The sequence below is a fragment of the Mesoplodon mirus genome (genome assembly GCF_964341445.2).
Source record: "Mesoplodon mirus genome assembly, chromosome: 3".
Classification (NCBI taxonomy): Eukaryota; Metazoa; Chordata; class Mammalia; order Artiodactyla; family Ziphiidae; genus Mesoplodon; species Mesoplodon mirus.
In genome coordinates this window covers 39,775,274-39,788,021 of record NC_138978.1, presented here as the reverse complement: position 1 = coordinate 39,788,021, position 12,748 = coordinate 39,775,274, and the positions used below count along the sequence as shown (strand labels likewise).

Here is a 12,748-nt window from a genome sequence, read left to right as displayed (position 1 = left end):
TTCCCTCTGAGACTCTCACCCTGGAGGAGGGGGTCATAAACTTTAAGGAGAGTAAACTTTAAGGAGAACCACCTGCTTGCTCAATATGCAGATTTCCAGGCCACATTCCCTGTGATTCTGACTAGGAGGTCTGGTGTGGGCCCTGGGAATATGCATTATAAGTAACATTCTCCCCCATCCCCAACCCACCCCCTCCGCCACCACAACCACAAGTGATCATGATGCTGGTGGTCCTTAGATCACATTTTGAGAAACCAGCCTTGGGGATTACTCCCTCTCCTGAAATCCCAGAGCCCTATCTGTCTGTTATCTTACATGATCGTTTCTTTTTCACATATACATCTTAACTACTCACCTTAACCATAAGGCCCTCAAGAAGAGGAAGTATCATCTCCTAACTCTTTGACTCCCCCACAAACAGCGCAGAGCCCAGGGCTCTACACACAGGAGCTCAGGAAATGCTGTGCATGTAGAGCGACGACAATGGCGATAAGAGGCCGGGGGAAGGAAAACCACAGCAGAGACGGCAGAGTCCCGAGGCCCCGGCTGGAAGGAACTGTTTTTAGGATGCCTACATGAGCCAGGCTGGGACAACAGTTGGCTTTGCCTTCCTTTTTTCCTTCTTCGGTAGTCTTCGCACTACACTCCTAACCTCCCTCGTGCAAGTCAAGTCTGTGCAATGCACCTCCCATAGGAAACTTTGCCAAGAAATCCTGCCAAGAACCCTGGGTGCGATGTGGCTTAGTTTAACGGCCAGGAAGTACTCTAGATCCTGAGATCCATCAGGTCTCCATGCAGGGCAAAGTACATAGCTGAGCATGAACTTTAGTATAAAGCTTAGGGCACTTAATCTATCCAACTAAACATCAGCAGGGTCATGGTCCTCCTGCATTCAGCAAATATTTCCTGAGTGTCTACTCCATCCCAAGCATGGTTCTGAGTGCTCATGGGTCTTAAGATATCATATGTCATCAGAAAGTATTTTATAGTGACTGATCTTTAGAAAGATACTTTAAAAGCAAGACCCTACATGATACTGGGCCTCAGAACCATATAAGCACCAAATGGACATTCTCAAGAATGCCTGGCTATAGGATGAAATATAATAGAGACCCAAGGTCAGGTCTGAGGCCCTGGTAGAGAGAAATTCTATTCTTACTCCGATCATGAGCAATCCTTGGAAGCTCCGGAGTTCTTTTTTCTGCATTCAGATGCCATACTTGGTCCAGAAAAGCAAACTGCCACACCTAGCCTCTTTGAATAAGTAACTCCTTGATTTTCAGATATCAGCTTAAAGGTCACTCCCTCCAGAAAGCTATCCCTGACTCATAGACAAGATAGGTGCTCCTGTTTCTAACTCCATGGTGTTTTATATTTCCCCTATTAGAGTACTTTTCACAACATCCTGCAACTGCTTGTTAAGTTTTCAGCTCCAGTAAGGCAGCAACTCTAATCTGTCTTGCTCATCATAGTATTCCCAGCACCCAGCACAGTGTCTGGAAGGACACAAGTACTTAGGAAATACTGGTTGAATGATTAAATGAATTGATGAGTGTATCATACTTTCTATCAGGTTGGAAACTGAACCATGCCTCCTGTACTCTGCTGCAGTTTTACCCACAACGCCACCAAAAAACACCCAAGATGAAGCAGCACCCTTCCTTCTGCAGTATCAGTATTTTACAGATGTAGATCGGAGGCTCACAGGATCACCCCAGTACAGATTCCAGGAGGCATTTCCCATGATCTGAGATGGACACAACACTCCAAAGTCAATGTAATGTCACCAAGAGCCTGAGAGTTATACCAGCCAAAGCCACAATGCCAGCCATCACAGACTGGATGGTAAGATCTCTTTCAAGTCAATCAACTTCCAGAGACCCAGCTTTTTCATGGAGACGATATTAGGTCCTTCAGCAGCAGGTACTCTCTTTGAATAAAGAAACAACAACAATAAAAAGCTACCCACGCCATGATGGGAAACTGGAAGAGGAGGGCAGCATTTGCAAGGAGGCACCTCAGCAGTTAGGAAAGGGTTAAGAGCACATGTCTGTCTGGGACCTCTTACCCGTAAATCAGCCTTGACTGCTGCTCAGGCTGAATGAAGCCCCACCAGGTTGGCCTGTCAGGAAGGAAGCCCATGCGTCCAGACTTTTGTTGTTCTAAGGATTTTTTTTTTTTTTTTTAATTTTACTGCTCAGGAAGGAAGCTGAAGCCTAGGCCCTAACTGCAGTCCTGCTGATTACTTACCCTCGCATGCGCTGCTGCCTTTACCTCCCTATCTACCTCTCAGACCCAACTCTTTCCTAGAGTTCCTTCCTATGACTGTGGCATTTGGGCCTAAATCCCAGACTTTCCACCCTTCTTTAAAAACTCAAAATTAAGAATGTTCATTGTTTCCCTTCCTACATCCCATACGTTTCTGTGTCTGTGTGTGGGAAGGACTGGGGACTGGGAGAGAGGAGTAGGTGCTCTATGATCTACAGAGACATTTTGCCCCCCAGAGCGACTTGAACCCCTTCTCTTAAATGGAGCCATGAAGGAACGGATGAGGATTGAAGTATCAGACAACTGGCCTCCAATGGCTATTTCTGCTATGTATATATGTGAAGAGAAACCTATATTTAAATAACAGATTCAAATCCAAGGTCCTCAGGCAGAGGGTCAGTCTTTCCCACTCCCATCCTCCTACTCCCCACCTCTCCTACTGATGTACAGTCATTCTCTGGTGTTCCCAAGCCCCCTGGGGCTTTCTTTCTACAAAGAGAAAAACACTGAGTTTATTTGTGCGCTCAGGGTAATGGACAGCCCTCTTTTACTCCTAGGAGAATGCACACAGACACTATGGAAGAGGCCTATCCCCGCCCAACCCTGCCCTCCCCTTCCCCTGCTAATCTCTCCCCAGCAGCCCCCTGCCCCCCCGCCCCGGGCTCAGTCCTGCTGCTGTATTTCTCTCCTGACCTACAAGGCCTCTTCAAGCCCCTTCCTAAGCCTCCCCCAAGCAGAGACAATCCATCATGCTGTGGGACTGTGACACACACAGATGGGGGAAGGTTCACAGATTTCTCTCACATAGGCAAGAGGGGGAAAGTGACTGTATAACTTAAAATCTGAGGACATACTAGAAACTCTGGGACTCTGAATTCTAATACTAGTCAAATACCATTAAAGCAAATCCTATTTTATATGGCCCAAATTTCTAGCACACACAAATTCTAATGGCCCATTTATTTCTAATAATATCGGATAAAACAAAATTCCAGAATAAGAAAATATGAGATTCAGATTCTCTAACCTGGGCCACTGCCTAGATATCTAATCCTAGTCAAGTCCCTTCCTGACTCAGAGACTCAGTTTCTTTAACTATAATATTACCTTGCTTCTTTATAAAATGAAGGAAGAAAGAGGTCAGAGGGCCACCAGGGCTAATCCTGGTGGATGGATAATAATGCAGGGAGGTGAAGCAGCTGCTATCACAGAAAAGGGCTCTGAGCCTTTCTCCCTCCCTCTTCCACATCGCCATAAGGCATGAGTGCGTGAAAGGATCCTACATACATGCTAGTCAGTAATGACCCTGTGTTTGTCTACATCAGTGCTTCTAACAAGGAAGGTTATACCACCAGATTGTCCTTGAAAATAGTAATAGTCATTATGTATTGCACACTTAGTATGTGTGAGGAATTGTTCTAAGCATTATCAGTGTGCTTAATCTCATTCAGTCCTTCACAACAACCCTCTTAGGTTGTGTAATTCCCACTTTACAGATGAGAGTACTGAGGCCCAGAGAGGTTAAGCAATTTGCCCAAGGTCACAGAGCAAGTAAGCTAAAGGGTCATGATTTTACTCCAGAGGCTGAACTCATAGCCACTATGTTATATTGCCTCCCCACCTTTGATGTGAAACACCTTCAAGTTGAGGCTCAAAGGGGCAAATACAGTATTTATCCCTCTAATGGGTATTTATTATGCTAGGCCATTCTGACTCAGTGTACATCAAACTCTGAAAAGCAAGGTCAAGTGAGAGCGATATAGGATCAGCTAGCACCTAAATGGAAATCATATACCTGAAAATAAAGCAAAGGTCTCTCCAGGGCTGGCCCTTGCCCCCTCCCTACAGCTTTCTGACTGTCTGCTGCTCTAAGATGGATGCGAAGCCGTAAGTCTCAGCCTGCAACTGAATTTCAGTGGAAAAAGACAACCCTCATCTGGTGAGTCACACTAAGGCTTACCGGGCTTGATTTCTCATGAGACTGTACCAAGAGGTTCCTTCTTCACCCATGCAGCTCTAGACTTTCCTAAAGCTCCGTGTCTGCTGAACAGAATGTACTGGATGCAGCACCACGTCTCCCCCCAGAAACACAACTTTCATTTCCTCTAGGTCATCTTCACTCAGAACACATTCCACAGAGAAAATTGCCCGTCAAATATCTGAATTGCCAGATGGTTGTATGTGTCTACAAAACTCCCACATCACTTGTCTGGTTCCAGCTGCAACCAGGATCTAGGTAGAAACTTTTTTTCCTAAAACACACACCCAAAGAAGATCTATTTTTGTAGACTCCATGATAGGTGATGTAATGCTGTGGGAAAACATTTGGGTAGGGGATAGACTCCAATCTTAGGTTTCTAGAGAGTTAGGAGAGAAAAGCAAATTTTAAATTATTTTTTAAGTTATGAAAGTTTTTTAACCAAAATAACACAATAAATCTGTATTTGAGAAAGGTAATTGCACATCTCTTAAAAAACTCCCTCCTCATCAAAACTTAAGGTATATAAATTATTCCTTTCTTTCCTCAAACCACTACACCTTTGGGATAGCACAGTTTTATAGATACTATCCAGTGCAAGGCTGAAGAGTGGCAAATTGATGAAAACTTAAAGTAAAAATTAGATTATAATCACTACCATCAATTTATTCAATACTCAACTAACACTTATTGAACGCTTTGCTGTGATTGGTACTGATTTAGTGCTAAAAATTTTTTTAACACTGAAACTAAAATGTGATTGAGATAATAGAAAAGTCTGATCCATTGGGTAAGGCTGGAAGGGCATGATTTACTCCTGTTTGCTTAGCATCTACCAGGTTGACTGATTCATACTACAGCCTCTCATTTCTCCAGGCCTAAACCCATAGCCCCAACTCAGGATCTCTTCTTGGAAAAGGCACAACAGAGTTACTAAGTAGGTGAAAGTTCTTTTGCAGAAAATTCTCCTCCTTGCCCCAAAGAAAGAGATATTTAAGAAATTTCTACTCTGTAGCACACACTTTGAGCTTCCAAAGGATAAAAACACACTCTTTTCAACCACAAATGCCACAACTTAAGTGGCATTTAAAAAAAAATTTTAAGGCATTTTAGTTGCTATGTAGCAATAGGTCATCCTTAGGTCTCCAGCTCATCTCTCTTTAGGAGGGGTAAAACGGCACTGGGAAATGTTGCGGAACTGTGTGAAGAGAATATTTAAATGCAAAAATTATCGTTATCTTGGTGTTAAAATCGTGTGGGTTTTACAATAAAATGTAACATCACTCCGAATCTCAAGTATTTATAAAGAGTATATTCCAACATGTGTTCTGATATTTTTTGACCAGAGGGATGTGGTTAAAAAGAGTTAAAAATATGAAAATCCATCATAAAAATAGAACTCTATTAAGTGTATTGTCACTCCAAATCCCGAGTATTTACAAAGACTCTATTTCAAAGTGTGCCAATATTTATTAACCAGATGGGTGTAGTTAATAAGGGTTAAAAATAAGAAAAACCAATATAAAAATATAATTCTATTTTTTAGTTTCCTCTTCCCTGCCTAATGAGGAAAAGGGGTGGGGAGGGAAAGCAACTTTTGTTATTTGGATACAATGTGTGTTTTTTGTTTTCAAACAAAAAAGGGCCACCAAATAATCAACCTGGGGCCACTGACCGGAAGGCAGCCCCGGAAAACTTCCCGTGGGAAGAGTTCCAGAAATTGCCCGGACATTAACGAGCCCCGCTGTGCTGGCTGCAAGCCTCAGACGGTCAGAGGTGACCGCGACTCGCCTCGCCCGAATACCAGCCATCCTGCCGATTCACGAACCCCGGGACTCGGGAAACATTCCCCGGACTTGAAAAGCAAGACGGACGGGGAAAACATTTCGAACCTACGTGAGAAACCTCAAAGTCCTCGGATGCCGGTGGCGACGCCAGATCCAGATGCGCGCGTGCACACGTCCATGCCCCCGGCTCGACGCGCCCCGGCGCCCTCCGCGCTCCCTCCTCCCACTCCCGCCTCCCCCCAGCCTCGCCCCCCAAGCCCCCTCCCCGCTCAGTGTCCCCTAGCCTCTTCACTCCGCTACCCGCCCATCTGCACCTCCCTCCGGGTACCCCGATCGCCCCGACCTCCGCGTGGGCGCGCCCCCTCCTCGGCCACAACCCCTCCCACCCCTTCACCCCGACCCCATCTCTCTGCGGCTCGGACGACGTACAGGAAACCGGCCCAGGGCTCGGTTCTCAGTGCGACCTGGGGGCGCTGGGCGTGGAGGGCGGGGCGGGGGTGGGGGACCAGGCAGCCCTCGGGTTCCGGCCGCGGGCGGCGGCGGCGGCGCGGTGCTCGCCCGGCCTCGGGGTAGCGCCCGGCGTCCTCCCGCAGCCTCCGAGTCCGGCCGAGCGACGGCGAGGTCACCAACATTTCTGAAACCACTTGAACGCCATCTCCGTGGCGGAGGCTGGGGGTCCTTTTCAAGTGAGCCAACGGGGCCCACTCTGTGGTCCTTCCTCCCCCCTCGCCGGCCTCGCGCCTCTCCGCGCCCCCTCCCCCAAACGATCAATTACTAGCCACCCTTCTGCCGGGAGCGGCGAGGGGCGGGCTGGCTGGCGGCCGCGAGGAAACGGCAGCCCGGATCACTTCTGCATGACAATTGATGGGAGGGAGGGCGCGAGGCAAGGAGGGAGGACGGCTGCGGTGTCCGTTTTCTCACCATGGTGATTAGGCATTCCGGCCGTGCGAGGAGGCAGCCGCCGACCAGAGCGGCGCGGCGTGGAGCGAAGGCAGGGGAAGAGCGGGAGCGGGAGCGGGAGCGAGCCCAGGCGCCGGGCGGGCCAGCGGCGCGCCGAGCCAAGCCAAGCCAGGCCAGATGGCTCTGCAGCCATCAGGGACTGCTCCCGTCCAGCCCGGCCCCACTTTAGCTGTGCAAACATTTCTTTATCCCAACAAGACAATTAAACCCAGCAGCATGAAAAGGAGTCTCCATGACTGTGCTGGGAGTGAACAACCAGAAACAACCACACACATCACAGGAGTTCTCGCCCCCTCCTCCCTCACCCACCCCAGATGGGGAGGGAAAAGGGACTCCACGAGAACCCCAGGAGCAGCTGAGCCGACAACCGGGCTAGGTCTGGGCAATCAGTACAGAAGGCACCATCTGACCTATCTTTCTGGTGGTTTCTGCACCCTTTCAGAGTGGTCATCTGCTCCAGCTACAATCCAGAAGTTGAGCCTGGTGACCTGAGAACCGCCCCAAACATTCTTCCCAGCAAGAGCAATTCTCCTAAAAGCCCAGATCAAGGTCCCTACTCAGAGGTAGTCCTGGGTAGTCCCAGAGCCCTTGGGAAGTAGCCCCCTTAACACCACCCCCATGATGTGGCCAGCCCTGCTCATTCCAGGCTGCCCTGGGCCTATGTGGGCTCAGCTGATTTGATTCCTAGGACATAGGGTCTTCAAGGATACGTGCCATTGTAAAGACACATCTCAGAGTCAAAATACCATCTCTCCTACTCAGGGCTTTTCAAATTTGAATAACTTCGAATATATCAAAGATGAGAGCAAAGCAGAACATCTGGGAACTGCTGTGAGCCACAGGGTTCCCTGCCTACCTGTGAATCTGCCTGACCACAGGGAAGGGCAAAGAAAGAGGGCCACTTGGGGTCAGTGCCCAGTGCCCACCTCTGAGGTGAGCCAGAAGGCAGGGCCCGTCATTACTTCCCAAGGGCAGTTCTGATCCCTCTCAGCACTCAGGCTGAGCATGCATCCTAGCCAACTCCAATTGCTGTGTCACCCAGACAGGAATTGGGCACAGGAGTGGTCTACAGAGAACAATCAGGAAATGCACATGATAAGAGCCAGAGTGCTAAGGGGGTAATAAATGTATAGATTCTAGCACAAGGCAGCAGAGAATACTTATTTTCCCTTTTGTTGTAAAGTTTCCTTAATGAGGAAATGTTTATTTTAAAAGCCCTGGGAAACATATCTGTAGACACTTCATATGTAAGACACACGTGGACTATTCATAATTGGTCCATAAATTTTCACCTCATTTCCCTGGACAAGGAGCCTTGGAGACGGGTTCAGGGCATGACAATAAACAGGAGTTACCTCAGTCCCCTTCCTGGGGAATCATGCATCCTCCACGAATGGCTTCTCACAAAATACTTCTCCCTTTTTCCAGGGCACATAAGTCAGTCCTGTTGAGTAAAGGCTTCTTTTTTTCCATAGAGCCCAACACCTACCTCAGGAATCACCTGTGATGCCAGGTAGATGAACAGGCAAGCAAACTGGAATCATCTACTAGGAGAGACAATACTTCACCCAAATAGCTACATTTCTTTCTACAAAAATGCATATTTAATCACAAAAGAAACCCTGCCTATCAGTACCCAGATTTAAGGAAAGAACACGTGGGCATTACACCATGTCTGCAGGCCCCTCTTTCAAATGCTCTCAGATGTGGACATATCTGCATATGGATGCAGTGTGTGAGCAGGGGGAGGCTGCGAGAGTAAAAACTGTCAGTGTTTCCACTGTAAAACTGATTTTTTTTCATTGACTTAGAACTCAGTCATAAAACTGCTACTCTAAGTAAGGAACACACACACCCATACTCATCCCACCCCGCAGCAAACCCCTAAAGCTACATGCTTATTTAGGAGTTTTACTGTTGTATTTAATTAAAACTTTTTTTACATTTTATGAAAAAAATTTTATTTATATGAAGAGAACTGAAAAATCAGTCAACCATATCTAAGATTAACTCTAAATTTTAAGAATTACAAAACCTAAAATATACACGGTTAATTTCTGGTAATCTGGGCAATAGCCACTGTATCCTATCACTTTGCTCTTTTGAACACTTTCTATCCTCTCTCTTCTTGCCTCCCCACCCCCTCACTGCCCCATCTGCCCCTCAAGCTCTCCCCTTGGAAGCAGTCTTGTATACTGTCACTCGATTATCTGAGAAATATTACTTATTTCAAAACGGTTCTGTTCCTCCCTTTCAGGGAGGACCTGAAAGGCATCTAGTGGGAATAATCAGGCCTTCTAACGGCCCTTAAATATGTATTTACATAAAACAGACCATAAATATTCCGACACACGTCGGCATATGACAGGAGCCAAGAAAGCTGCAGCAGACTTTGTCATGGTGCCTCTTCGACCCTTCCTTACAGAAAAATGTTTCCCCAGCCTTCCAAATACTCAAAATCAAAAGCAAAAATGCTCCCCAGTACAACCCTGTGAAGGCTGCTACCCCACCCAAGGGAAGGAAAGGAGAAAGAAGCACAAATCCAGGGTTATCATAGGGTAACAGTCTCCTATTCACTTTGTACCTTTATTTCTCATTTAAGATCAGTCACAAATGCAACTCTAGATAATAATGTGAGTGGACAGTCTACGCTCACAGACACGCCTACAGGTCTAACGTTTGTGTAAGAGAAAAAGGAGAACACAAAATACTCATTAAAGAAAGGATATTTTAAACAAATAAAAGGGGAAAGGGCTCCAATTTATACAACACTACAGTTTGAAATAAAGAAGTTTCCCCACCCTTCTGATCAGAATCTCATTAATTTCAAGGTCAGAATTCCATTTCACTTTGGGAGACAGACTCATTTAATTTTTCTCCACCCAGGCGTATTCCTGTGTGAGGGATCCATCTCCATGGGGGATGGCACCCCTACACAATGCAAACCAGGCAAACGGAAGAGTTATGGCTTTGACACTCAGAGGGGAATGGATATCCATATCTATGAGTGCTGACCTGACTAACAAGCTTCCTCCTGCTCTGGGGGTCTGAGACAGGTTTGGGCTAAAAAATGGAAAAATGGAGACAAGCTGGATTTGTTAGGAGAGAAGAAAGGAATCTTGATCTCCAGGTGTTACTCTGTGGCATGTTAGTTTTAAGAGGATTTCATATTCAACTAGTGTTTGGAGAAAAAAGCAGAATCTGTCACACCCGAACCCAGGACAGTTTTGGCCAGAGGTCAGGTTAGAGCTTGCCTTTATCACTTGCACTTCGACAAATGAAAACTAAACTACACTAAACTAAAACAGACCAATACAATGCCAATCTGTGTTCAGCAAGTATATTCCCAAAGCAGGATCAGCGCACACACACACACACACACACACACACATCAGCTGTACAGAAAGGGAAAAGGTGGAATAGGAGCTAAAGCAAAAGAGAGAGAGAGAGAACATGGGCAGTTGTGCTGTCAGATAGCAGCCTTCTCCCTTAAGTGGAGAGGTCTTGGGCTTACAGACGCTGACATAAAAGACACACTCGCAACATATTTCAAAACCAAAGAGCGATGGATTTACAAGGCAGGTTGATTTTATGATGACTTTTATTGAAAAGGTACGCTGGGTTTAGGCAGATGCCTTTTAGCGCAGGAAAGTTAACACAGTGCCTAATTCAAGGAGACAGCCTGAGGAAGCAGTGCCGACAGGGGAGAGAGCTGCAATGTCTCTATTACTCTCCTCGGCACCATAAAGAGAAGAGAAAAAAATGACATTCATGGTGGTGGTTATAGAGAGGACGGGAGCACAAAAAATAGGGAAGAGGGGAAAGCAAACCTCAGATGTAGTTTTCTTAAGAAAATAAAATGAAGCAAATCTTAGAACAAAGGATCGGGTGGAAAAACACCCTCAGTTCATAAATTCTCACCAGGCTTGAAGAAAACTGCTCTGTGGGGTCTACCCATAGTCCAAAAGCTTCAAAACACAATTATTTTCTGATTATATTAGAGGTGAAGATGGCAGGGTTCAACGCTCCTACTCTACAAGTTCCAAGTAAAGGTTTAGCCCCAACTGTTAGTGAGTGTAGCCGGAGCCCAGCAAGGCACTTGGAGAACATGACAGAGCTGTTCCCTAAGCAGAAATTAATAATAGTTGTGAGCATCAAATATGGAGCCGCCACACAGGCCAGCTGTGTCTAGTCCTAAAAGGGAGCCCCAGGATAAGCACCCAGAAAACCTGTTAAATCCCAAGAGAAGTCGACTTTCTAGCCTTGCGATTGCAAGGAAAACACAGCTGTTTGAAATGCTTTATGGTGATTGACGACACCTTTGTCCTTCTCTGAAAAATAGCCTGATTTGGAGTAGGGCTGAGAGTTGTGAAAAATAAAACCACGTGGAGTCTGCTGGATGTGATACAATGGAAAAACTAAAAAAATAATACCGAGATCAGAGAAACATAATGAGAATAGCAAAGAGAGGAGGGATGGACGGTTTCTTCGAGCCCCCCAAATTCCCTAGGAACCTACACTTCCTAATGAAATGACATTCACTCCGGTCCATATACAGCACCCCCTCCACTCCAGAGTCCCCAGAGAATAAGACAATGGTGCCCTAGAGGGAAGGGCAGTGCAGGCCAATGTGCCTCTGGCTACCTTCAGAAAAACATTTCCTACAAGAACTATCAATGCTCATTGACAAGAGACAAGTAAATGTCAGCGCTCCACAGCTACTGAATGGGAGGGAGTCGGCCCTTCCCATTACTAGGAGCATGAAAAATGCCACCGACCTGTTGAATCCTATTGTAAGGCAGGGCTTACTGGGGTTAGGGGAGGGCTGCACCAAAGTACTTACATCTGTCATTCCGATCCTCTGGGCTAGATGAGGCTTCCCGATCCGAAATGAGGCCAGAGACAGCAAAAATCTTCTTCCCAGTGTCGTCAACCTTAAGTGAACCGGGGGAGCTAGATGGCAGCTGTGTCCCAAAGTCATATTCCTTGCCATCTGCATCTGAGAAGCGCAAGTGGGGAGACTCTGTGTCATGGCAGTTTTTAAGTCGCTTGGCCGGCGTAAAGGCTGACTGATAACTCTCCCGGTCCTCAGTGGAAGCGAAGGGACGGAAGGCCCCCACTCCACTGTGATTCAGCATACTGATTGGGGTGCAATCTAGATTTGGGGGAGCGAACTGAGGGTGGAGGTGTAGTAAAGAAGGGGGAAAATCACGATTGGCAAAAGTGCCCGGCACCCCACCTTGCCGATGGTACATAGAGGCAAAGGTGTAGGAACCATTGGTGAATGGAATATGCACGTCCTTGTCTACCGAGACAGGTACACCGAAGGGTCGTGGCTGCTGACAAGGGATGGAAGCATCACGGCTAGCCTCAGCCGTGGACGCCAGGACCATTAGTGCTGGGGATGCCAGCGGGTTGGGGAGGTAGGATGAGTTCTCCATCTTGAAGGCTGCCCGGTGTAAGTCCATCGGAGTCTCTTTCTATGGCCGACGTCACACAAGAAGCAGTCTTCCCTGGGAGGGAGTGGCACCTGGGATCAGGGCAGGGAATATTACTGGGGAATCATCCCCTTCTAAGACCTGCGGAAACAGCAAAGAGAAAGAAAGAGGGGGGAGGAAGGTCAGGGGGAGGAAAGAAAAGGGAAACCCCAAGTGATCAAAACACCATCCTTCTGGCTTACAGATGCTGGGGCAAGAGACACCACGGGCTTTAGGAGCCAGTGGGCAGCAGCATCAGACCATTTTCATTCAGGAAA

General features: G+C 47.0%; 1 protein-coding gene across 4 annotated transcripts in view; it reads right to left on the bottom strand.

Annotated features, from left to right (window-relative positions):
* The window catches only part of RNF220 (ring finger protein 220), a 217,042-nt gene extending 204,551 nt beyond the window's left edge, over nucleotides 1-12,491 (bottom strand). For 2 of the 4 annotated variants that reach the window (XM_082613637.1, XM_082613639.1), the window contains exon 1: nucleotides 11,837-12,491. In XM_082613637.1, coding sequence (XP_082469763.1) covers nucleotides 11,837-12,461 — 625 coding nt within the window. In that variant the 5' untranslated portion in view covers nucleotides 12,462-12,491. The remainder of the gene's footprint in view (nucleotides 1-11,836) is intronic. The other 2 variants (XM_082613640.1, XM_082613638.1) reach the window with 2 other exon arrangements.
* Between the last annotated feature and the right edge of the window lie 257 nt (nucleotides 12,492-12,748).